Source organism: Triticum aestivum, chromosome 4B (assembly GCF_018294505.1).
Source record: "Triticum aestivum cultivar Chinese Spring chromosome 4B, IWGSC CS RefSeq v2.1, whole genome shotgun sequence".
Taxonomy (NCBI): Eukaryota; Viridiplantae; Streptophyta; class Magnoliopsida; order Poales; family Poaceae; genus Triticum; species Triticum aestivum.
Window position 1 is genome coordinate 215,835,110 of NC_057804.1, and position 26,764 is coordinate 215,861,873.

Consider the following 26,764-nt stretch of genomic DNA (forward strand, 5'->3'; position numbering starts at 1 on the left):
TCGTCGGAACATAAACCTCCATTTGTGTCGGCCCACATCAGTGAAGTGCATTTTCTTTCTGAATTTTTTTCTTCACGTAATGCAGCACGTTTCCATCTGCTTCATTGTCCAGAATTCAATCTGATATTCCCCCTCGCAACCTGCGTGACTGCCCCAGCGATGCTCAAACCGCTGGAGCTCCCATCATTGTAATCCAATGCCGCAGCACAGAAATCCGAGTATGTCCATATTCTATTCAAACCTATGACCACACCATCCAACATGCTCTGCTACAACCATTTGAGAGTTTTGGAAAGCATATGCAAATCTACAAACAAATGTTAGCTAGAAGTGCCTCCCAGTACGGAGCTGCCTACAGGTTATGTTTTCACATACACAAACAGGGCCAGGATTTTGGTGTTTGCAAACATAGGAACCATAATTAACATAGGACTGCCCAAGAACCCACCAAGGCAAAAGTGAAGTGGGCGTTAAGTACAAAATAATCAACACTGGGCGCTAATGCTATGGTGTTTCACAATGCTTCAGCCGGTGACCTTTGCTCGATGCCGTGACTGTTTCTTCTTGGCATCTGCATTTTTGTCTTGATCATCGTCTTCCTGCTCCGATAACTTTGTCAGCTCTTCTTGAATCATAATTTTGATAGCTCCTTTTCTTGCGGTCAGATCAATCTTGTAATGGTCATCTATAAGACGCAATCTGTTAGGATGTCTGGTCCACAACGGCAATGACAACAAAAACATAACTGATAGGCTTACCGAGCTTCTTAAGAATGTCGCTAAAAGTAGACTGCAAAATCAGATTCCAAAATACGTCAGTTCCCACAAGAGAAATTTCAAGTGAAAACAGAAGTGCAGTCAAAACAAAAAGGGCAAGTAACCTTCCGAGTAAGAGTAATACAAATGTAGAAATTAATCTCAGAATCTACTTCTGTACAAACACCAGCTATATTTCCGAAACAATACTTATCATAGGGACAGACACCAAACAATAAAATGGTGGGATCAATGATCAATGTGTAACCAACCGTGTTGAAGTCAACTTTTTTAAGGATTCCGATAATGGTCTTCTTCAACTCAGCCTTACTGGGCAGACCCCCTTCTGCTGATTCGCCTTTGCTCTTCATTGCCTCTTTACCTAGATAAAATATCATTAGGTTTGCCGGACAATCTAACATCATATATGCTCTAACGGATATCATAAAATGGAAGAAACTTGTCAGATCAAGCCATAAGCAATAACTGCATCAAGTACTGGAATGAGGACCTTAGAAATCAGAAATGAATGGAGTATACGGGAATTGTTATCAAACAACCAGTTAATCCATACTCCACATGGATAACAAGAACTACACTCATAATTATTAGTAGCAAACATAAAAGAAATGAGCGCGTATATAATACACAAGGTACTATGGAATAGATTGTACTACCTGATGACTTATTTTCTTCTATCACCTTTTCAGAGCTTGGAGTATGCTTTGATATGATGGGTTTCTTCTTCCTAGAGAAGACCTTTGCACTTTCATCAGGGCTCTCCTTTTCCTTGGAACCTTTGGATGGTGATGTTTTGCCCGCAGTCTTGCTTGCTGTCCTTGGCGGACTTGTCCTATGGGTGCTCCCAGCAGCAGCCTTCTTTCTACCTGCAGAATATTTCACTTCCGAGGACTTCCTACTTGCCTTTTCTTCGGCAGAGTCATAGCCATCTTCCTGCTCATCATGAGATTCATCTGCATCTTCCTCGCTATCAGACTTCACATCTTCATCCGTATCATACTCCAGAGCTTGCTTTCGCCTTGGAGATATGTCGTCAGCAAATTTCTGAAGCAACAACGAAGAGTGAGAACAAGATTTTTAACATTGAAGAATGATGGTCATGGATGTGGCTACATTAACTTGTCACGGGATTAACAGTTAAACACAAACTTCACTTGTATGTACATGTATATACTCAACACAGTATCAAGAAGATGTCATTCTGGTTGCACTGCAAAAGGCACTAAAAAATGTTGCAGATATTAATATGTCTATGCGAAAATTGCAGAAGGGGAGCCTTGGCGCAGTGGTAAAGCTGTTGTCTTGTGACCATGACACGGGGTTCGAGTCCTGGAAACAGCCTCTTGCAGAAATGTAGGGAAAGGCTGCGTACTAGACCCAAAGTGGTCGGACCGTTCCCCGGAACCCTGCGCAAGCAGGAGCTACGTGCACCGGGCTGCCCTTTATATGCGAAAATTGCAACTGAAAATAATAGAGCCGACAGGTTCCATCTGACAAATCTGGCGCCATACCTTCTTGGACCTCTTGGGAGTGATATCCGAAGTCTTGCTTGAACTACCACCTCCTCTCTTGCGTTTCCTAGAATTTGACCCCTAAACAGTAGGAGAGAATGAAGCACACAGAGAAAAAAAAATTGTTCAATTACCACACATTCTAATCCCAATCATAAAAACATCACAACAGCAAGGTACTGAGGTACAACTGCAAGATAGGTTGTAAGGTAACAATTCTTGTTCTCACCTGGTCATCAGAGAGGCCAGAATCAGGCATAGCATGAGGTTCAGCAATGAAGTCCAACAGCTTTGCCACGATATCTTCCTATATGAGATATCCCGAACTATGTTTAGATGCCACACTATATTCACCATGTTATTACACCGCGTCTATCTTAACAAAAACACTGTTCTATAAACAGAACATTAAACCACCTTTCTGATGTTTGTTTTGGGAACCGGAATAGCAAGAAGCCAACAGAGATCCACCAGCATGTCTTTCATACACTTGTCAAGCTTCTCCTTTGCCTTGGCTCTCTGCTTTTCCTGCAGATAAATAGAACTCTTTAAAGATTAAACTATTTCCATCACCTAAATATAATGGGAAATTCAAAATTCGGAGCAAAGCAGCTTACATCGCTCTCATGCCACACAAATCCAGAGAACTGAAGTATATGGCCTTTAAAATCGACAGTCTGGAACATTGAGAACATAAAAGAACTTCAGCATTTACATCAATCAATTATAACTTAAGAGTTACTGAACGGAACTAATAACAGTTGTGTTTTACTTGAATAAGAACCCAAACCAACTAGATGCCTTCTAAGATTTAACCACCAAAAATCGTAGAAACAGAGGTAATCCATTTTGCAAATGGAAATTGAACTGATCGGTAAAAGTAGATTCCCAGTGCACCACAACTTAGCCATTCCTGTTTCAATATGGCATTTTGATAAGCCATGCAGTACACAGTAAGAAAATCGCTTGACTCGAGAACAGTGTTAATCGCTTAAGGTCTTGCACAAGTGTATAAATTTGACAATTTTCCTACACTATTCCTCCTGCTACCTTTTGTTGCCAGATAACATATACAGCGGACAAAGGACTACCTCAACAGACTGATAGTATTGGGTATACACCTGTTTTGGGGGAATATAGGGGTATACACCTTCAGTCTAAAATTGGACAATGCATGTGCTCAAAACTTACCTAGAGGGACTAGTGCCTCTTGGGAAGTTCAGTGTGCAAAGTTACTTGAATAATTTTAGTCCAGCTGAACAGGAAGCAATTAAAACCCAAACAACAACAGAAAGTTTTCAATGCCAGTTATCGTAAAGGCAATATCACAATATTTAAGATGTTTACCTTGCCTTTCCTCCCAAAAAGAACATTGTGAAGAAATTTAAGATCAGCAGGTTTCTTCCTCGTTAACCTCTGTGCCACTGCAAATAAGTTTCAAAAATCAAATCAGTGAGCGGACAATAGAAGTGCAATAGGAAAGGGAGAAAACCACACACATTACAGCATGACTGCAGGAGCTGAAACAGTAAAATTAAAGACAGTCACAATTGTCCGTTTTTTTATCGAAGACATGGACATGAAACATCAATAGAGCAAACAAAGTTATAACTGAGACCAATGTAGTTTATTATTGGTTAATTGTTGATTATACCACCAGCAAGAAGAGCAGCTACTCATCATTAAGAGTTCAAGACACATTGATACTATCCCAGATGCCAATGAATTTCAGTCAGGTCACAACTAGAGGTTTGAATCAAATTGTTATTGTTGGATCCCATTCAAATTACAGCTGAAGATAAGATATAATGGTATGCAGATACAAAAATCTAGCACTTGACTAAAGTTAATAAAAAAAAAAACTTGCTAGTCACTAGAGCCTTTTGGCCTCCTCTTACTACTGTTGGACACTCAATCAGGCCAGAGTACACAAGAAAGTTTGCATCTAATACAGTTCACTTATAACTACGCTTCAGTAATGACTATAACAGTATAAATATTTGATCAGTCTATTTCCCATGGAAGCTATCCTCTCATCTGCAATAGATTAGAATTCGCTGGAGCAAAACTGTGCTATATATTTGCAAGTCTAATTTAGGTAAATAATCCATGCAACACCTAATTTATTCACATAGCTTCTCACTTCTCAGTGGAAAATCAAGGATGGCACATCCACTAAGGTGGTGTTTGGTTCACGTTATCCCTCAAGGAAAACACTCGTTTGGTATGGTGGCAGGAAAGGATAGGAAAAAAAAAGGGCAGCCCCGGTGCATGTAGCTCCCGCTTGCGCAGGGTCCGGGGAAGGGTCCGACCACTTTGGGTCTATTGTACGCAGCCTTTCCCTACATTTCTGCAAGAAGCTGTTTCCAGGACTTGAACCCGTGACCTCTTGGTCACAAGGCAGCAGCTTTACCACTGCGGAAAGGCTAGGAATAGCAAAGAATCTAGGAATATTCCCCTAAAAACTGATTGAGCAGAGCCGAAAAATATGCCGGATGACAGCAACCACCCACGGCCCACACTCCCTTCCCTCACGTCCCACGCGAAACATTTTTCGCTCAGTCTCCATGCTCTCTGTCACGGCTGGAGTGGGCAGGAGGAGAATGCGCAGCAGCGGGCCTCACCCTCTCTTTTCTTTCTATCCCAGCCCTCTCCCATGCCCCGTGCGTGCAAGGAGATAAACCAGAACTAGGAGCACAACTGAGCAGAGATGAACCACGCCGACAGTGCACAGATGAGGCTTCGCAACACAGTATCTTGCAAAGGCGGACACGGGCTCAGTTGACATGGCCATGGTGCTCCAGATCGGGTTCCCGCTCCACCACACCCCATGCTGGCAGCCAAGCAGTACACGAGCACTGCCACCACCAAGGTCTGCGGCTGGCCCCATCCTCTCTATTCCCATGCTCCGATTCCCTTCTCAGCAATTCCTCCCTCTCTCTGATTTCTGGACGATTCCCTTTGACTTGCAGCCTGAAGGAGACATCCGATCTGTTGAATTCTTGGACGACCGCGTATACCTGTGTATGTATGCTTGAACGGTTGCTACCTCTGTACAATGTAAGACGTTTTTGCCATTCAAAATGAACCGCAAAAACGTCTTATATTAGTGTACAGAGGTAGTAGTAATCTACTTGTGTATATGTGTATACAATTGTGGATGTACTCTGTCAAAAAAAATACTGTTGGGGATGTACACCAAGACAAAGAATTGTGTAAACTTGCATATGCATACTATTGTATATATATGGATGATTCATGGCCATATTTTGTGAATGCTTGTTGTATATTTCATCTTCAAGTTAATTTTTTTCTATTGCAGATGAACAAAAAAAAAGTAAGCTTTATATTATGTTGGGCTGTGATGTTAAAGTTCATTTTTTATTTTCAAAATTAATGTTGTTATCAAACATTCAAACTTTGCCATTCAAAAACTATTGTAGATGGACAACAAAAAGAATAGTCATTCAAAGAAAATGTTTTTTATCAAATGCTCAAACTTGACATACATATGTTGCTATATTACTTGTAACAAGGATAATCTTACCACCTCAACAATCATTCATCTCTTATCCTCTCAACCAAACACACAAATAGCTATTCCTAATCACCTCTCATCCATTCAACCGAACAACAAAAGGTGGCTACCCCTAACCACGTGGTTGGACATATATACTCAACCAACTCAGGCTTGCCCTTAGAACCAAACACCATCTAAGTTCCTCAAAATAAGGATCGTACACGCACTAGTGATAGCAGACTAGTTTAGACTAGCAGCTTCAGAACTGAATACAAGGTTGTGAAAAGGTGTTGGCTTAAGCTCATAGCATCTGTACACATTTGGACTAATAAATATAGATATGAATAAAGTTGGAGTACAAACATGGATACTAAGTACTAAACATATCAAAGGCATATACATAATGTAACGTGTTGATTCAACTGGCAGATCAGGAACAAACTGAAAAGGATCTTAACTGGTACCTAAAAATTCACAACAGGCTTCTACCCAGATTCAGTAATACCATGCATCATTAGGACAAGTGTGCTCAGATTTAAGTGCTTGATGCAAGAAGAACATAGCCTTAACCAAGAACTGATGTCTATTATGCAGCCCCTAAAAATAAAGTAGGTAAAAAGTTAAAAAAAAAGGTGTGCCATAGGGCCATACCACTTGGTATATCCTTTAAAGGAGTGCCACGACCCTGCAATGAAAAGATTTACCAGAAATTATAGCACAGACAAAAGGAAAAAACACAAGATAAAGGAAATATGACTGCAAGCAATGAACCTTCTCAACTACGAAGCTCCTGTTTGGCTCCTTATCAATCACTTCAACCAACCTCTCTACAATTTTCCTCTCACGTTGAGGGCGATCAATACCATAAGGGCTGGGAGTGTTTAGTAAACTTTTGGCTTCCCTGGATTTGGACTCATGCTGTTTCTTGTCCTGTCCCTGGCGTCTATCCCTAGAACTCCTTGCCCTCTTGTTCTTAGGTGTTTCCTCCTTATTCTCTTCCACATTCTTATCTGCCTCGCTGACCTCCTCTTCTGTTACCTTGCCATCTTTTCCTTCCTTGTTCGCACATTCTTTTTCTAGCTTTTCTTCATTCTCGTTTGCCTTACCATCCCCTCCTTCCTCTTTCTTATCTGAAGGGCCCTTTTCTTCTACTTCCTCTTCCCCTTGACTATCATCATCACTCATTTCTTCAGCTTTATTTTCTTGCTGCCGAGCCGCTCCATTCTTTCCTTGCCCATTCAATTCATCATGCATCTCGGAACCACATTGTTCTGCATCTTTCGGTCCCTTCTTGACCTCTGTGTTCACATCCATTTCTTCCTTGTGCCCTTTGTCTTCGAGCTCTGCATCTCCTGGCTTGGTCTCAGCCTCCACCATCTTGACATCCACGCATTCTGCTACATTAGAACTGTTATCTTCTTTTACATCTGCATGCTCTACCACACCCATTATGATATCCTGATGTTCTGCTGCCTTGGTGTTGTTATCTTCCTTTGCATCAATATCCTCCACGGCACCCATTTTGACATCCTCATGTTCTGCTACCTTGGTGCCATAATCTTCCTTTGCATTTGCATCATCCACATCAACCATTTTGGCATCTTCATGTTCTGCTGCATTGGCATCTTCATCTTCCTTTACATCTGCATTATCTACAGTATTCATGTTGCCATCCTTGCACTCTTCATCCTTGGCGCCAATGTCTTCATTTGCATCTGCATCCTCCACACCACCTGTTCTGTGATCCTTGCGTTCTGCTGCCACACCACCTGTTCTGTGATCATCGTGTTCTGCTGCTTTGGCTTTGTCATCTTCCTTTGCATCTGCATCCTCTACAATAACCATTTTGGAGTCCTTGTGTTCTGCTGACTTGGTGTTGGCATCTTCCTTTGCAACTGTATATTCAATACCAGACGCTTTGGAATCCTCGTGTTCTGCTACCTTGGCTTTGTCATCTTCATTTGCATTTGCATCCTCTACAATAATCATTTTGGAGTCCTTGTATTCTGCTGACTTGGTGTTGTCATCTTCCATTGCAACCACATCCTCGATACCAGCCGTTTCGGAATCCTCATGTTCTGCTGCCTTGGCGGCTTTGTCATCTTCCTTTGCATCTGCATCCTCTACAATAACCATTTTGTAGTCCTTGTGTTCTGCTGACTTGGTGTTGTCATCTTCCTTTGCAACTACATCCTCAATAGAAGCTGTTTTGGAATCCTCATGTTCTGCTGCATTGGGGCCATTACCTTCCTTGGCATCCGCATTGTCACCCAATTTGGCATCCTCTGTACCTGCCTGCTTCACAGCACCCACATCATCTTCCTTTGCATCTTCAGCCTCCTCCATCTTGGCATCATCATCAGATGAGCCCTTAGCGCCATTTTCTGAGGCTTTATTCTGTTGGTTGGCATTGGTATTCGCTACTGCAACATCCTTGCTCTCGCCAGCCTCTTCCATCTTGGTATTATCCTTCTTATCAGAAGCAACAACGTCAGTGGATGTTCCTCCATTTGCCACAGCCTTCAACTCCATTACTGGTGCCAGGTCTGCCCCAGTCATCCGGGTGTCCCTTATTGCTCCAGCTGCAGAAAAATAGTTTGGACAAGTGCATTAAGTTAAATAGGTAAGAAGCTGAAAGAGAAGAAAACAACTGAGTGAAACATGTAATGATGTGAAGCTTGTGGCTTTCATCCAAAAGAAAGCAGGAAACATGTAAAATGAACAGCTTAAGTGTCTCCCCTCGTTAAAAAAAACATGATGTAAGATTTGGTTATCTCCATCCCACTGCAAAGAGTGCTACCACTAAAAAAGGCAACAGAAAGACAATGCTATGAAAAAAAAAAATGACCTTCTGCCGACTAGAGATAAAACCCTAACCAGTAACTGGACAATTAGGTTCCACGACCCCACCCCCAAAAAAAAATCACATCTAATGACACGGCAAAGTGGCCGCTGCAGATCGAAACATGAAATTCCATCGGTAAAACCGATGAACAGCAGGTACGCAGCGGCACGAAGCTAAGAACTCCACCCAAATCGAGCCTAATATCTGGGTGTGGGGCTCGTAGCTGTGCGCAACCCAAACCCGCCCAAGCTCAACGAATCACACAGTCGTAAGCTGCAACCTGCCCAAGCAGACGAAGTGCTCCCCCGACCCCCGCTGAAGATCGAGTCGGAGCAAACCCTAGCAAGCCCCAAGCTCAGCCGCTGCTCCCGCAGCAGCAACGCATCGAACCTGGCCGGGAAATCCGACGTGAAGCAGCAGTAATCTCCAACAAGCAGCGGAAAATTTCGGTGCTGCTGTCGGTGTTACCTAGAGGAGAGCGGTGATTCGTGCGGAAGAGTGTGGAGCCGCGTCGCGTCCCCGCCCCCGTCGCCTCCTGGTTTCTGTCCTCCGACTCCTGGGAGAGAGAGAGAGGAGAAATATTCCGAGTTTATTTTTCCTTTTGTATACTAGTAACTAGTAAATGGTTGGGCTAGTCGGACTCGGAGCAGTGTGGTTTGTGCGCCGGACGGCCGGACCCCAAACCTGGATTCCAATCCACTTTTATATTTCGGCATAGAGGTTTGGGATCGCGCGACTCATTTCAACTTTCGCCGGTGGCCTTGTTGGGGGTTTTGATTTTTAGCCATCACTTTTTTTTTGAAAACTTTCAATCTATTCATCTTCAATCATAGTAGTACAACGAACACCAGAAATAAAAATTACATTCAGATCCGTAGACCACCTAGCGACGACTACAAGCATTGAATCGAGCCGAAGGCGCGCCGCCGTCATCGCCCCTCCATCGTCGGAGCCCGGCACAACTTGTTGTATTAGACAGTCGGGAAGTCATCGTGCTAAGGCTCTATAGGACCAGCACCCCAGAACAGCAACCGCCGCCGATGAAAAATAACATAGATCGAAAAGATCCAAACCGAAGACACACGAACGTAGACGAACAACGACGAGATCCGAGCAAATCCACCAAAGATTGATCTGCCGGAGACACACCTTCACACGCCCACCAACGATGCTAGACGCACCGCCGGAATAGGGGTTAGGCGGGGAGACCTTTATTCCATCTTCAGGGAGCCGCCGCCGTCTCGCCTTCCTGAACAGGACACAAACCCTAACAAGATTGAAAAAAACGACTAAAAACGGAGCCCTCCCACCGGCCCTTGCCAGGATCCACCGCGCCTCCATGGCCCTAGGGCCACCGGAGACGAGGCGGACCTGCGTCGGCGCCGGTGAGAGGCACGAACCCTAACTTTCTTTCTTGGAGGATGAGGAGGCGGCAGAGATTTAGCTGCTTTCGGTCAGGCTTGATTTTTAGCCACCACTTAGAGCATCTTCAGCTGCGTTCTCAATAGACCCTTCAAAGCGTTCTCAATAGACCCTTCAAGTCTTTTTTTAACGCCGGCGCTGAAAACGGCCCAATCGCATATCCAAGATCCAAATTTTCTTCGGTTAGGCCCGAACTTGGTGTCGGCGGATCCAGGCCGAACCCGGCGCGCTGGGGGCGCTGGGGGGTCGTTTTTGGCGCGAATGAACGGCGGGCCCGCCGAGTCATCGACCCCAGTGCATCGTCGTCCTCATCGCCTCGGTTCCCGTGGGGAATCAATGCCAAGGCTGTCGCACCGGTCAGCCTCCACTGATGCCTCACGGGCGGCGCAGTGAAGGCGTGGCGACGCGCGTCCCGCCCGAGCCCGCCACGCATACACACGTCGGCCGCCCTTCCACCACCCAAGCCCAGTTATAAAAAGCCGCCCCTCCCTCACCGGGGAGCGCACACTCCATTCGCCACAGCTCCTCCTCTCGTCGCCGACGCCCCTCTCGACCGAGCTCGCCTCTCCTCTCCCTTTCTCCCCGCCAACGAGCATGGTCAAGTGTTACCCAAGCGACGGCGCGACGACGAATGGCTTCGGCTGCCGTCACCTGCACGAGTACAAGGCACTGCTCCTCTACGAGGCCGACTACCCGGCACCGCCGGACATGCGGGTGTCGGGCACGCGTAAGCTGAGCGCTGGCGGAGTCCCGGTGCCACCAGCGCCCACCGGCGCTGCCCAGCGCACCGAGATCGCGCGCAACCGTTCCTTGCCGACGGAGGAGGTCCGTAACCAGCCGAGGTACGCCCCCGACAGCAACACGCTGTGGATGGCGTACTTTGAACGCTGCCACGCCGACCAGCTTGCCTTCTCGAACGACGTCGAGCCCCGTGGCCGCCACAGCTCCGAGGGGTAGCGCTGATGGTGGGGCGTCCCCGACCGCACCCTCGAAGCCGTCCTCGAGCACATCGAGGCCGGCAACACACGCGCACTTGGAGTACCCGGCACGCCCCACCTTCTCGCGCCGTCGCGGCAGCTCCTGGACGTCGCGGCGGATGGAGACGGCGACCTCCTCGTCGTTGGGCTCTGGCTCCCTCTCCTCCGGTTGGCCGGCGCTCCGCCCCATCAAGCTGGAGCCATAGGAGACGCCGCTCGGGCGGCCGCTCCTCTCCTTCTTCTTTCTGGCTCGTTAGTCCAAAGATCGAGCTGGGGTTGCTCCCCGTGAAGAAGGAGCACGCGGACATGGTCGCCGCTGCCGAGACTGCCCTCAAATGCACGAAGGCGGAATACGTATGCGAGCAGGTGGAGCACCAGCACCACGCCCTCGCGGAGATTCGGCATCGCGGACGCGATGAGGGCGGCGTTGTCATCCTCGACAGCGACGACGAGGAAGCGTCCGGGCCGTCCAAGCCCCCGCGCATCAGTGACGGTGGTCAGGGGTGCAGCAAGGACAGCGAAGGCACGCACGACAACGGCGGCAACGACGCCTGGTTCTACAGGCTCCTCGGCATGTAGAAGGCGGGCGGCGGCGTGGTAGTGCTAGGTGTACTGGTCGGTATTAGTTAGTTTTAAATTCATATTTTTAAGTTTATGTAAAAATATCAATGCAAATCGCCTAGTTGGGACGAATATGCATCGTGTTTGCCCGAGTTTATTTTTCAAAAACAGGGTCTGGGGGGTCGTGGGGCGGCAGTTGGGAAACCGACCGCCCCACGCTGATATTTTCGCCGGTGCACCCCCAGGCGGCGATATTTCAAGCACCTGGGAGGGCCGAACGGCTGAAGATGCTCTTACTTTGCACTTTGATGTTTTGCCCTCTGTCAAGTGGGTCCCTTGTAAAATGACTAGAGTATCCCTGCCCTACAGCCCACCCTCTCGCCCGCAACAACCGCAGAGATGGTGGCGGCGCTTGCCATCCCCGACCAAACCTCATTCTGCCTGCTCCCTCCCTCGATATGTGTCATGGCCCCAGCCCAGCAAGGTGGCAACCATGAGTCATGACCAAACAGGCACTGGGCGGGCGCGTGGTGCTTCAGCAACCGGAGCGCACCCGCCAGCTACGCTCGCGCATACGGAGTGGATCCCGCAGCCGTTGTCACGCGCACATCCATTGCCTTGTCGCTGACAAGCCGACGATGGAAAGAGCTGCTACTACCGCCGCACTCGACCATGTTCCTACTCTCTGCTTCTTCGCCATGCACTGTGGGGCTGCTCTCCTCTCCACTCTATTGAGCACGAGCAGCAGCAGCACGCGGCAGTGAGCATGTACATGTTACACATACACAAGCTAGCCAAGGTAAGAGCATCTCCAGTCGTTGAGCCCCCCAGGAGGCATTTTTTCCGCCGCTTGGGGGGCTACCGGCGAAAATTTAAGCCTCCGGGTGGAAAAATATCCACTTGTTGCCCCCCACGCACCTACGCAGCCACCACCACCACACGAACTGCCCAAGTGGCTAGCGGAGTCGGACGGGGCGAGCCGGCGAGCGGGGCGGTGAGCAGACCCGGCCAGGGGCGAAGCAGTGCCCGCGCGGAGGAAGTCGTGGGGACGGCGACGAGCAGTGGCTCGTCGCTGCTGGAGTCGAGGACGAGGCGGCGAGATGCTGTTGGAGTCGAGGCCCTCGGGCGCGCCGCGACACAGCTTGGGCTCCGGCATGCCCGGGCCGGCGCTTGATGAGCAGGGCGGCGACGGCGGCGCGCTGTGAGCAGGGCGTCGACGGCGGTGCGCGGCGAGCAGAGTGAGGCGGTGAGGAGGCACAGGCCCACGCGCGGCGAGGAGGCGGACGCGACCAGCGGCGGTGAGGAGGCAAAGGCCAGTTGATGCGTCGAGCAGCAGCGGGGTGAGCCGGCCGCGCCTGCGGGATCCGGCCGGAGAGGCGGCAAGCTCGGGTGGCGCGGTGGAGCGTGGAGGAGAAGGGGCGGCAGGCATGCAGGAGAAAAAGGAGATCTGGCCGGAGAGGCGGTGAGCTCCGGTGGCGCGGTGGAGCCCTGACTGCGCCCGCTCGTCGGCCCACTCGCTCGTCCGGAGCCGGCGCAGGCCACGACGGCGGATGAGGGTATGGTGGAGCGTGGAGGAGAAGGGGCGGCGGGCATGTGGAAGAAAGAGGAGATTCTTGCATGCACTGGCACTTCACGTGGTGGGGCTAGTCAGAAAAAGGAAGGAGAGAGAGATTAGAGGCTGGCAGTGGGCCTTTTGCAGCCAAAAACTAGTGTCGGCGCCCCCATCTGCCCCCTTATTCCCTAGGATTGCCTTGCGAGCGACGGTCGTAGATTTCATTAAATCTGGCGCAAAATGAGCCTGTGGGGGTGCGACTGGGACACTTTTTTAACGCCGGTACTAAAAAAGGCTACTAGGGGCCTGCTACGTCTTGAGCTTACTTTGGTTTTCCTCGAAGAGGAGAGGGTGATGCAGCAAACTGTAGCGTAAGTGTTTCCCTTAGTTTTGAGAACCAAGGTATCAATCCAGTAGGAGGATCCTCAAAAGTCCCACGCACCTACACAAACAAACTGAGAACTCGCAACCAACGCAATAAAGGGGTTGTCAATCCCTTCACGGCCACTTGTGAAAGTGAGATCTAATAAAGATAGTATGATAAGATAAATATATTTTTGGTATTTTATAATATAGATGCAAAAAGTAAATATGCGAATAAAAGTAGATTGAAAGCAAAGATGATAAGAGATAGACCCGGGGACCATAGGTTTCACTAGTGGCTTCTCTCAAGATAGCATAAGTATTACGGTGGGTGAACAAATTACTGTCGAGCAATTGATAGAAAAGCGCATAGTTATGAGATTATCTAGGCATGATCATGTATATAGGCATCACGTCCATAATAAGTAGACCGACTCCTGCCTGCATCTACTACTATTACTCCACACATCGACCGACTCCTGCCTGCATCTAGAGTATTAAGTTCATAAGAACAGAGTAACGCATTAAGCAAGATGACATTACGTAGAGGGATAAACTCATGCAATATGATATAAACCCCATCTTGTTATCCTCGATGGCAACAATACAATACGTGCCTTGCAACCCTTTTTGTCACTGGGTAAGGACACCGCAAGATTGAACCCAAAGCTAAGCACTTCTCCCATGGCAAGAAAGACCAATCTAGTAGGCCAAACCAAACTGATAATTCGAAGAGACTTGCAAAGATAATTCAATCATACATAAAAGAATTAAGAGAAGATTCAAATATTATTCATAGATAAACTTGATCATAAACCCACAATTCATCGGATCTCGACAAACACACCGCAAAAAGAGTTTACATCGAATAGATCTCCACAAGAGAGGGGGAGAACATTGTATTGAGATCCAAAAAGAGAGAAGAAGCCATCTAGCTAATAACTATGGACCCGTAGGTCTGTGATAAACTACTCACAACTCATCGGAGGGGCAAGGATGTTGATGTAGAGGCCCTCCATGGTCGATTCCCCCTCCAACAGAGTGCCGGTGAAGACTCCAAGATGGGATCTCGTGGATACAGAAGGTTACGGCGGTGGAAATTGTGTTTCGTGGTGCCCCTGGATGTTTTCGGGGTACGTAGGTATATATAGGAGGAAGAAGTACGTCGGTGGCTGCCCGAGGGGCCCACGAGACAGGGGGCGCGCCCTACGGGGGGGGGGGGCGCGGCCCCCTATCTCGTGGGGCCCTCGGAAGCTTCTTGACTTGCACTGCAAGCTCTCGGGATCACGTTCGTTCCAAAAATCACGCTCCCGAAGGTTTCATTCCGTTTGGACTCCGTTTGATATTCCTTTTCTTCGAAATACTGAAATAGAAAAAAAACAGTAATATGGGTTGGGCCTCCGGTTAGTAGGTTAGTCCCAAAAATGATATAAATGTGTAAAATAAAGCCCATAAACATCCAAAAGGGGTGATATAATAGCATGGAACAAACAAAAATTAAAGATACGTTGGAGACGTATCAAGCATCCCCGAGCTTAATTCCTACTCGTCCTCGAGTAGGTAAATGATAAAAAAGAAATTTTTGATGTGGAATGCTACCTAGCATAATTCATAATGTAATTTTCTTTATTGTGGCATGAATGTTCGGATCCAAATGAATACAAAATAAAAGTTCATATTGACATAAGAAATAGTAATACTTCAAGCATACTAATCAAAGTAATCATGTCTTCTCAAAAATAACATGGCTAAAGAAAATTATCCCAACAAAATCATATAGTCCGGCTGTTGCTCTATCTTCATCACACAAAGTATTTAATCATGCACAACCCCGATGACAAGCCAAGTAATTGTTTCATACTTTAATAATCTCAAACTTTTTCAACTTTCACGCAATACATGAGCGTGAGCCATGGACATAACACTATATGTGGAATAGAAGGGTGGTTGTGGAGAAGACAAAAAAAGGGAGAAGATAGTCTCACATCAACTAGGCGTATCAACGGGCTATGGAGATGCCCATTAATAGATATCAATGTGAGTGAGTAGGGATTGCCATGCAACGGATGCACTAGACCTATAAATATATGAAAGCTCAACAAAAGAAACTAAGTGGGGTGCATCCAACTTGCTTGCTCACGAAGACCTAGGGCACTTTTGAGGAAGCCCATCATTGGAATATACAAGCCAAGTTCTATAATGAAAAATTCCCACTAGTAAATGAAAGTGACAACATATGAGACTCTCTAACATGAAGATCATGGTGCTATTTTGAAGCACAAGTGTGGAAAAAGAGATAGTATCATTGTCCCTTCTCTCTTTTTCTCTCATTTTATTTTATTTTCTTTTTCTTCTTTTTTTCTTCTTTCTTTTTTTTTCTTTCTTTGGCCTTCTCTTTTTTTGGCCTTTCTCTTTTTTTTCCTTTTTTTTGTAAAGTCCGAAGTCTCATCCCGACTTGTGGGGGAATCATAGCCTTCATCATCCTTTCCTCACTAGGACAATGCTCTAATAATGAAGATCATCACACTTTTATGGATTTACAACTCAAAGCTAGAACAAGATATGACTCTATATGAATGCCTCCGGCGGTGTACCGGGATGTGCAATGAATCAAGAGTGACATGTATGAAAATTATGAAGGTGGTCTTGCCACAAATACAATGTCAACTACATGATCATGCAAAAAGCAACATGACAAAAGTAGTGCGTGTTATATGAACGGAACGGTGGAAAGTTGCATGGCAATATATCTCGGAATGGCTATGGAAATGCCATAAATAGGTAGGTATGGTGGCTGTTTTGAGGAAGGTAAACGGTGGGTGTATGGTACCGGCGAAAGTTGCACGGTACAAGAGAGGCTAGCAATGGTGGAAGGGTGAAAGAGTGCGTATAATCCATGGACTCAACATTAATCAAAAGAACTCATATACTTGTTGCAAAAATTTAAAAGTCGTCAAAAACCAAAGCACTACGCGCATGCTCCTAGGGGGATAGATTGGTAGGAAAAGACCATCGCTCATCCTGGACCACCACTCATAAGGAAGACAATCAATAAATAAAATTGTGCTCCAACTTCATCACAAAGCGGTTCACCATACATGCATGCTACGGGAATCACAAACTTCAACACAAGCATTCTTTAAATTCATAATCACCCAACTAGCATGACTTTAATATGACTACCTCCATATCTCAAAACAATTATCAAGCATCAAGTTGATCATAGCATCCAATTCACTTTCTATGATAGTTTTTATTATACCCAACTTGGATGCTCATCATTCTAGGACCAACTTTATGATCATAGCAAATACCATGCTGTTCTAAAAGACTCTCAAAATGATATAAGTGAAGCATGAGAGACTAGCAATTTCTTCAAAATAAGACACCGCCGTGCTCTAAAAGATATAAGTGAAGCACTAGAGCAAAAACTATCAAGCTCAAAAGATATAAGTGAAGCACATAGAGTATTCTAGCAAATTATAATCAAATAGGCTTCTCCCAAAAGGTGTGTACAGCAAGGATGATTGTGGTAAACTAAAAAGCAAAGACTAATATAACACACGACGCTCCAAGCAAAACACATATCATGTAGCGAATAAAAATATAGCTCCAAGTAAAGTTACCAATGAACGAAGACGAAAGAGGGGATGCCTTCCCGGGGCATCCCCAAGCTTAGACTTTTGGCTATTCTTGAATATCTTGGGGTGCCATGGGCATCCCCAAGCTTAGGCTATTGCCACCCTTTACTCCATAGTCCATAAAAGCTTTACCCAAAACTTGAAAACTTCACAACACAAAACTCAACAGGAAATCTTATAAGCTCCGTTAGAGAAAGAAAACAAAACCACCACATAAGGTACTGCAATGAACTCATTCTTTATTTATTTTGGCGTTAAACCTACTGTATTCCAACTTCCTTATGGTTCATAAACTAATTTACTAGCCACACACGAAAAACAGAATCTGTCAAAAACAGAATAATCTGTAGCAATCTGTAACTAACACAAACTTCTGGAACTCTAAAAATCCTACCAAAATAGGAAGTCCTGGACAATTTGTTTATTGAACAGCAGCAAAAAGAATCAACGCAAAAGCACGCTCCTGTGATTTAACAAAATTATATTCATGCGCGCAAAGTTTATGTTTTTCAGCAGAATCAAATCAACTATCGTCGTAGGTTATCCTATAGGTTCTACTTGGCACAAACACTAATTAAAAGATAAAAACACATCTAAGAAGAAGGTAGAAGCAAGATTTATTACTAAACAGGAGCAAAAACAAAAAACACAAAGAAAATTGGATTGCCTCCCAACTAGCGCTATCGTTTAACGCCCCTAGCTAGGCATAAAAAGCAAAGATAGATCTAACGAGTGCCATCTTTGGCACTAAATTCATAAGTAGCACGCATGATAGATTCATAAGGTAATTTGACTTTCTTTCTTGGAAAGTGCTCCATGCCTTTATTTAAGGGAAATTGAAATCTAATGTTCCCTTCCTTCATATCAATAATCGCACCAATCGTTCTAAGGAAAGGTCTACCAAGAATAATAGGGCAAGAAAAATTGCAATCTATATCAAGAACGATAAAATCTACGGGCACCAAATTTCTATTTGCAAAAATAAGAACATCATTGATCCTTCCCATAGGCTTTTTAATAGTGGAATCCGTGAGGTGCAAATTTAAAGAGCAATTATCAAGATCATGGAAACCTAGAATATCACATAAAGTTTTCGGAATCGTGGAAACACTAGCACCCAAATCACACAAAGCAAAACACTCATAATCTTTAATTCTAATCTTTATAGTAGGTTCCCACTCATCATTAAGTTTTCTAGGTATAGAAACTTCCAAATTAAGTTTTTCATCATAAGATTGCATCAAGGCATCAACGATATGTTTGGTGAAAGCTTTATTTTGACTATAAGCATGAGGAGAATTAACAACGGATTGCAACAAGGAAATACAACCTTTTAAAGAACAATTATCATAATCAAATTCCTTGAAATCCGAGATAGTAGGTTCAATATTATTGGAAGTTGAGGATTCTCCAATCTCACTTTTACCAAATTTAACACTAAGATCTAAAGACTCCGAATTTTTGGGACGCCTTCTAGGCAAAGTTGATTCATCATCAGTCCCATAATCATCAAAATTCATATTGCAAAACATAGATCTAATCGGAGACGCATCAATAACTTGAAGATCCTCATCATTATTTTCACGGAAACTAGAAGAACACGCTTTTATAAAGCTTTCTTTTTTAGCACGCAATCTAGCGGTTCTTTCCTTGCACTCGTCAATGGAAATTCTCATTACTTTGAGAGACTCATTGATATCATGCTTAGGAGGAGAAGATCTAATTTTAAGAGAATCAACATCAAGCGAAAGTCTATCAACGTTCCTAGCCAAATCATCAACTTTGAGCATTTTTTCTTCAAGCAAAGCATTAAAATTCTTTTGAGAAATCACAAATTCTTTCACACTATTCTCAAAATCAGAGGGCATCTTATTAAAATTACCATAAGAATTATTGTAGGAATTTCCATAATTATTAGAGGAATTACTAGGGAACGGTGTAGCATTAAAATTTCCTCTATAAGCATTATTTCCAAAACTATTCCTACCAACAAAATTCACATCCATAGATTCATTATTATTCTCAATCAAAGAAGACAAAGGCATATCATTGGGATCAAGAGGAGTATTTTTAGTAGCAAACATCTTCATAAGTTCATCCATCTTTCCACTCAAAACATTGATTTCTTCTATAGCATGCACTTTTTTACTAGAAGATCTTTCGGTGTGCCATTGAGAATAATTATCCATAATATTATCAAGTAATTTTGTAGCATCTCCTAACGTAATTTCCATAAATGTGCCTCCCGCGACCGAATCTAAGAGATTTCTAGAAGCAAAGTTCAAACCGGCATAAAAATTTGTATGATCATCCATAAATTCAAACCATGAGTAGGGCAATTGCGAAGCATCAATTTCATTCTTTCCCAAGATTGGGCAACATGCTCATGATCAAGTTGTTTAAAGTTCATAATATCGTTCCTAAGAGTGATGATCTTAGCGGGAGGAAAATACTTTTAAAAGCATCTTTGCACTTGTTCCAAGAATCAATACTATTTTTAGGCAAAGACGAAAACCATACTTTAGCACGATCTCTAAGTGAAAATGGAAATAACTTTAATTTGACAATATTGTTATCCGTATCTTTCTTCTTTTGCATATCACACAAATCAACAAAGTTGTTTAGATGAGTAGCGGCATCTTCGCTAGGAAGACCGGCAAATTGATCTTTCATAACAAGATTCAACAAAGCGGTATTGATTTCACAAGACTCAACATCATTAAGAGGAGCAATCGGAGTACTAAGGAAATCATTATTATTGGTATTCAAGAAATCACACAATTTGGTATTATCTTGTGCCATGGCAACAAGTAATCCAACACACTAGCAAACAGAAAAACGGCAAGCGAAAAAGAGAGGAGGAGATTGGGAAAGAGAGGGCGAATAAAACGGCAAGGGTGAAGTGGGGGAGAGGAAAACGAGAGGCAAATGGCAAATAATGTAAATGTGAGGGAGATGGGTTTGTGATGGGTACTTGGTATGTCTTGACTTGAGCGAAGACCTCCCCGGCAACGCGCCAGAAATCCTTCTTGCTACGTCTTGAGCTTGTGTTGGTTTTCTTCGAAGAGGAGAGGGTGATGCAGCAAAGTGTAGCGTAAGTATTTCCCTCAGTTTTGAGAACCAAGGTATCAATCCAGTAGGAGGCTCCTCAAAAGTCCCACGCACCTACACAAACAACCTGAGAACTCGCAACCAACGCAATAAAGGGGTTGTCAATCCCTTCACGACCACTTGTGAAAGTGAGATCTAATAAAGATAATATGATAAGATGAATATATTTTTGGTATTTTATAATATAGATGCAAAAAGTAAAGATGCGAATAAAAGTAGACTGAAAGCAAATATGATAAGAGATAGACCCAAGGGCCATAGGTTTCACTAGTGGCTTCTCTCAAGATAGCATAAGTATTATGGTGGGTGAACAAATTACCGTCGAGCAATTGATAGAAAGGCACATAGTTATGAGATTATCTAGGCATGCTCATGTATATAGGCATCATGTCCATAACAAGTAGACCGACTCCTGCATGCATCTACTACTATTACTCCACACATCGACCGACTCCTGCCTGCATCTAGAGTATTAAGTTCATAAGAACAGAGTAACGCATTAAGCAAGATGACATGATGTAGAGGGATAAACTCATGCAATATGATATAAACCCCATCTTGTTATCCTCGATGGCAACAATACAATACGTGCCTTGCAACCCTTTTTGTTAGTGGGTAAGGACACCGCAAGATTGAACCCAAAGCTAAGCACTTCTTCCATGGCAAGAAAGACCAATCTAGTAGGCCAAACCAAACTGATAATTCGAAGAGACTTGCAAAGATAACTCAATCATACATAAAAGAATTCAGAGAAGATTTAAATATTATTCATAGATAAACTTGATCATAAACCAACAATTCACGGATCTCGACAAACACACCGTAAAAAGAGTTTACATCGAATAGATCTCCACAAGAGAGGGGAGAACATTGTATTGAGATCCAAAAAGAGAGAAGAAGCCATCTAGCTAATAACTATGGACCCGTAGGTCTGTGGTAAACTACTCACAACTCATCGGAGGGGCAAAATTACCATAAGAATTATTGTAGGAATTTCCATAATTATTAGAGGAATTACTAGGGAACGGTCTAGCATTAAAATTTCCTCTATAAGCATTATTTCCAAAACTATTCCTACCAACAAAATTCACATCCATAGATTCATTATTATTCTCAATCAAAGAAGACAAAGGCATATCATTGGGATCAAGAGGAGTATTTTTAGTAGCAAACATCTTCATAAGTTCATCCATCTTTCCACTCAAAACATTGATTTCTTCTATAGCATGCACTTTTTTACTAGAAGATCTTTCGGTGTGCCATTGAGAATAATTATCCATAATATTATCAAGTAATTTTGTAGCATCTCCTAACGTAATTTCCATAAATGTGCCTCCCGCGACCGAATCTAAGAGATTTCTAGAAGCAAAGTTCAAACCGGCATAAAAAATTTGTATGATCATCCATAAATTCAAACCATGAGTAGGGCAATTGCAAAGCATCAATTTCATTCTTTCCCAAGATTGGGCAACATGCTCATGATCAAGTTGTTTAAAGTTCATAATATCGTTCCTAAGAGTGATGATCTTAGCGAGAGGAAAATACTTTTAAAAGCATCTTTGCACTTGTTCCAAGAATCAATACTATTTTTAGGCAAAGACGAAAACCAAACTTTAGCACGATCTCTAAGTGAAAATGGAAATAACTTTAATTTGACAATATTGTTATCCGTATCTTTCTTCTTTTGCATATCACACAAATCAACAAAGTTGTTTAGATGAGTAGCGGCATCTTCGCTAGGAAGACCGGCAAATTGATCTTTCATAACAAGATTCAACAAAGCGGTATTGATTTCACAAGACTCAACATCATTAAGAGGAGCAATCAGAGTACTAAGGAAATCATTATTATTGGTATTCAAGAAATCACACAATTTGGTATTATCTTGTGCCATGGCAACAAGTAATCCAACACACTAGCAAACAGAAAAATGGCAAGCGAAAAAGAGAGGAGGAGATTGGGAAAGAGAGGGCGAATAAAACGGCAAGGGTGAAGTGGGGGAGAGGAAAACGAGAGGCAAATGGCAAATAATGTAAATGTGAGGGAGATGGGTTTGTGATGGGTACTTGGTATGTCTTGACTTGAGCGAAGACCTCCCCGACAACGGCGCCAGAAATCCTTCTTGCTACGTCTTGAGCTTGTGTTGGTTTTCCTCGAAGAGGAGAGGGTGATGCAGCAAAGTGTAGCGTAAGTATTTCCCTCAGTTTTGAGAACCAAGGTATCAATCCAGTAGGAGGCTCCTCAAAAGTCCCACGCACCTACACAAACAACCTGAGAACTCGCAACCAACGCAATAAAGGGGTTGTCAATCCCTTCACGACCACTTGTGAAAGTGAGATCTAATAAAGATAGTATGATAAGATGAATATATTTTTGGTATTTTATAATATAGATGCAAAAAGTAAAGATGCGAATAAAAGTAGACTGAAAGCAAATATGATAAGAGATAGACCCAGGGGCCATATGTTTCACTAGTGGCTTCTCTCAAGATAGCATAAGTATTATGGTGGGTGAACAAATTACCGTCGAGCAATTGATAGAAAGGCACATAGTTATGAGATTATCTAGGCATGATCATGTATATAGGCATCACGTCCATAACAAGTAGACCGACTCCTGCATGCATCTACTACTATTACTCCACACATCGACCGACTCCTGCCTGCATCTAGAGTATTAAGTTCATAAGAACAGAGTAACGCATTAAGCAAGATGACATGATGTAGAGGGATAAACTCATGCAATATGATATAAACCCCATCTTGTTATCCTCGATGGCAACAATACAATACGTGCCTTGCAACCCTTTTTGTTAGTGGGTAAGGACACCGCAAGATTGAACCCAAAGCTAAGCACTTCTTCCATGGCAAGAAAGACCAATCTAGTAGGCCAAATCAAACTGATAATTCGAAGAGACTTGCCAAGATAACTCAATCATACATAAAAGAATTCAGAAAAGATTTAAATATTATTCATAGATAAACTTGATCATAAACCAACAATTCACGGATCTCGACAAACACACCGCAAAAAGAGTTTACATCGAATAGATCTCCACAAGAGAGGGGAGAACATTGTATTGAGATCCAAAAAGAGAGAAGAAGCCATCTAGCTAATAACTATGGACCCGTAGGTCTGTGGTAAACTACTCACAACTCATCGGAGGGGCAAGGATGTTGATGTAGAGGCCCTCCATGGTCGATTCCCCCTCCGGCAGAGTGCCGGCGAAGGCTCCAAGATGGGATCTCGCGGATACAGAAGGTTATGCTAGTGGAAATTGTGTTTCGTGGTGCCCCTGGATGTTTTCTGGGTATGTAGGTATATATAGGAGGAAGAAGTACGTCGGTGGCCGCCCGAGGGGCCCACGAGACAGGGGGCACGCCCTACAGGGTGGGGGCGCGGCCCCCTATCTCGTGGGGCCCTCGGAAGCTTCTTGGCTTGCACTGCAAGCTCTCCGGATCACGTTCGTTCCAAAAATCACGCTCCCGAAGGTTTCATTCCGTTTGGACTCCGTTTGATATTCCTTTTCTTCGAAATACTGAAATAGGCAAAAAAACAGTAATATGGACTGGGCCTCCGGTTAGTAGGTTAGTCCCAAAAATGATATAAATGTGTAAAATAAAGCCCATAAACATTCAAAAAGGGTAATATAATAGCATGGAACAATAAAAATTATAGATACATTAGAGACGTATCAGGGCCATCTTGGGGCACAACTGGTCCAACAGGCGCGCAACACGCGGCGCGCTAAAAATCAGAATACAGCGCCGGGTGAGCGAGGCTCCGTGCGCGGCGGTGCGCTGGCTCCAGCGGCCGCCGCAAAATAAAGCGCGCCCGAGCCGCTCCAGCAGGAGCATTATATTTCATTTTTTTCCTTGATGAACTGCGATTCGATACATATTTGGTTTCGAGCATATTAATATGGAGATAGTTAGGCACATAGCCTGCTTCTACGATATAAAATGCGTACATCTAAGGTTCTCCAACGATATATAGTTCATAGTTCGTCACATAGCCTGCTTCTACGATACAAAATAAAATGAAAAACTACTACTATTCATCATTCTCCGACTCGGACTCTGCCTCCTTGATGTCATCCTCTGACGTCTGAGCATAGGCGTCAAGGAACCGCTCGTCGCGGGAGTCCCAGGACGACGCAGCGTGATGTATTTCGCAACCGCCTTCCGCGTTCGCTTGTCCTCGCGATAGGCGGCTCGCTCCTTCCTCCTCTCCTCCCTCTCCGCCCTCCTCCTGGCAAAGAACTATTCATCGTTGATGATGTTTTACAGGAAGTGTTGCCTCCACAGTGCCATGGCTTCCTTGTCCATCTCGGCCAGGCTGAGACGACGCTCTCGCCTTTGGTTTTTGCGACGATCCTCGTCAGTGATAAGCCGCGGGAAAGGCGCCAACTCCTGTGCCCGCTCCCGCGCCGCCACGTCGGTGAAGTTCATGTCCCAAAGGGACCGCCGAAGGCGCCATGCCGCAGCGTCGTACGCGGGGGCTCCATCCTAGGTGGTGTCGAAGGTTCCTAGGCCGAGGCGCATGCTACCGCCCGACCGAATCGAGGCGGTGTAGGTGCCGAATGGACACACGCGGATGCCACGGTAGCCCGAACTCCCCGGCAGCGAGGCGGCATGGTGGCGCGGTGGTGTCGTGTCGGCGGCGTGGAGGGAAATCAGTAGATGGAGCGAGAGGGAGTGGCAGAGGGCGCTGCAATTTTAGAGGCGCACCAGACGTGGTGCGCCAAATCTAGCGCGCAAGCTGCCACCTTTTCCCGCACGCGCGTTAGTTTGCCGCCACCGCTGGAGGGCGCGAAAACGTCACGCACACGCTAAAAAGCCAGTTTACCATGCGGGCGCGTCTTTTAGCGCGGCTGTTGGAGATGCTCTAAGCTATTGATCGATTCTTTGGAAGACAAGCACGCACAAGCTACACGTACGCAACGGCCTAAGCTGCTTAATTGATTATGGCGAGTAATGCAACACGCAGGCAACGCACGCGGAAACACATTGATTCCGCCGAGACATGTACGCATGTGAAAAGAGATCGATTCAAGCTACAACTCCACTATGGAGAGGCAGTGGCGACGACCGTGAGCAGCCGACATCGGGGAGCAGCACGACCCACATCACCGACCGCATCTGGTACTCCGATGGAGCGGACGCTGAAGACTGGAGGAGAGCGGCGCGAGGAGGCGGCCATCAGCAGAGGGCGGCGGTGGCGTACTGGTTCATCTCCTCTTTGTGAATCGACTGGCATTGGTGAAACTAGCACAAAGGCTATTTTGGTCCACTATTTTATGTATACACTAGCACATATGCCCGTGTGTTGCAATGGAAAAAATGATGCTTTGCGCACTCATAATGTCTCGTAGCACCGGATCACTACATAGAACATGCAATGCAGCATCCTTTTACAAAATAAACATAAAAAATAGGATGCAATTTATCCGCGTCCATATTTTCTTTGCGGGCATAATCTCTCACTAATACCATTTAAGTATAATCCTTCCTTTAATTTTTTTTACAACATAATCCTTCCTTTAATTACCATGACGTCCTCACCGGTTTCAGTCGGGAACCAAATCCTTCATTTTCTACTTTACTTCATTTTCTACTTTAGTAGCCCTACCACAATGAAGCCTATGGATCCTTCCTTTTAATTATACTACCTTTTTACCTCAAATTCTTCCATTAATTAGACTCATCTATTTGAATATTCTATTTATTAAGCCCACAATCGTTCTTTTAATTATTCCACGAGTTTACCCACAATCCTTTCTTTAATTAGCCACATCCATTTAAATATCCTATTTAAGTCGCGTTCAATTCCCACAATGTTGATTATGTTGACGCAATTATTTCTCGCGCTCTTTATGAAAGCTCATAGAAGGCCCATTAACGTACAAGTACCTAGCCCAGATAGCTTACCATGTGTACGAGCGAACCGTACAAAACTTTAGCATGCACTCATACCAAATGAAAATTAATGAAAAGGACTAAACAAACCAAACCAAACCAAGAATACATATTCCCTTTAATAGTAGGTATAGATTATGACAATCATTTAGAAGTATTGTTTTTGTGTGAAAAAGTGGCAAAAGATCAAAGTCTAAAGTAAAGAGTGGCACCAGATCAATTACAATGTAAAGAGTGGCAAATTATCAAAGTGTAAAGTAAGTGGTGGCTAAAAATAAAAAAACCGGCCCTGTGCGTGAGTGTCTCACTCCCTGCGATCCCTACGCACGCATGTTAGGTGCACAAAAAACATGTTGAGTAGCGTGTATGAAGGTCTAGCCCACACACACATGAACCTTAAAAGCGGCTTAGAGCCGCTGGGACCGCATGAATCGATCATTTCGGGCGAGTCAAACTAAGTTGAGCATAAAAGGGGGCAACGATGTACGCGATGGTGCAGGCGAAATCGGAGCGGAGATGGTGGGAGACGAAAATCCGCGGGGCGCGGGATGATGCGAAATCTAGCAT

General features: G+C 44.6%; 1 protein-coding gene across 1 annotated transcript; it reads right to left on the reverse strand.

The window, feature by feature from the left end:
- Positions 1–209: 209 nt before the first annotated feature.
- Positions 210–9,258, reverse strand: LOC123091840 (serine-aspartate repeat-containing protein I). Its single transcript, XM_044513440.1, has 13 exons — positions 9,121–9,258; positions 8,933–9,042; positions 6,579–8,389; positions 6,459–6,492; positions 3,635–3,711; positions 2,905–2,964; positions 2,705–2,815; positions 2,517–2,594; positions 2,288–2,368; positions 1,433–1,820; positions 1,028–1,137; positions 759–789; positions 210–685 (listed from the first exon to the last, which is right to left on the reverse strand). Exons 3-13 carry the CDS (start codon positions 8,364–8,366, stop codon positions 525–527), a joined length of 2,919 nt encoding a protein of 972 aa, XP_044369375.1. The 5' UTR covers positions 8,367–8,389; positions 8,933–9,042; positions 9,121–9,258; the 3' UTR covers positions 210–524.
- Between the last annotated feature and the right edge of the window lie 17,506 nt (positions 9,259–26,764).

What these genes read in the sequence shown, in the direction of transcription:
- LOC123091840 (XM_044513440.1), bottom strand. Translation starts at nt 8,366, where the DNA reads ATGACTGGGGCAGACCTGGCACCAGTAATGGAGTTGAAGGCTGTGGCA. An exon ending in CTCCCAAGAGGTCCAAGAAG is followed by an intron (nt 1,821 to 2,287) that starts GTATGGCGCCAG and finishes TTGTTGCTTCAG; the next exon opens with AAATTTGCTGACGACATATC. An exon ending in AGAAGAAAATAAGTCATCAG is followed by an intron (nt 1,138 to 1,432) that starts GTAGTACAATCT and finishes TATTTTATCTAG; the next exon opens with GTAAAGAGGCAATGAAGAGC.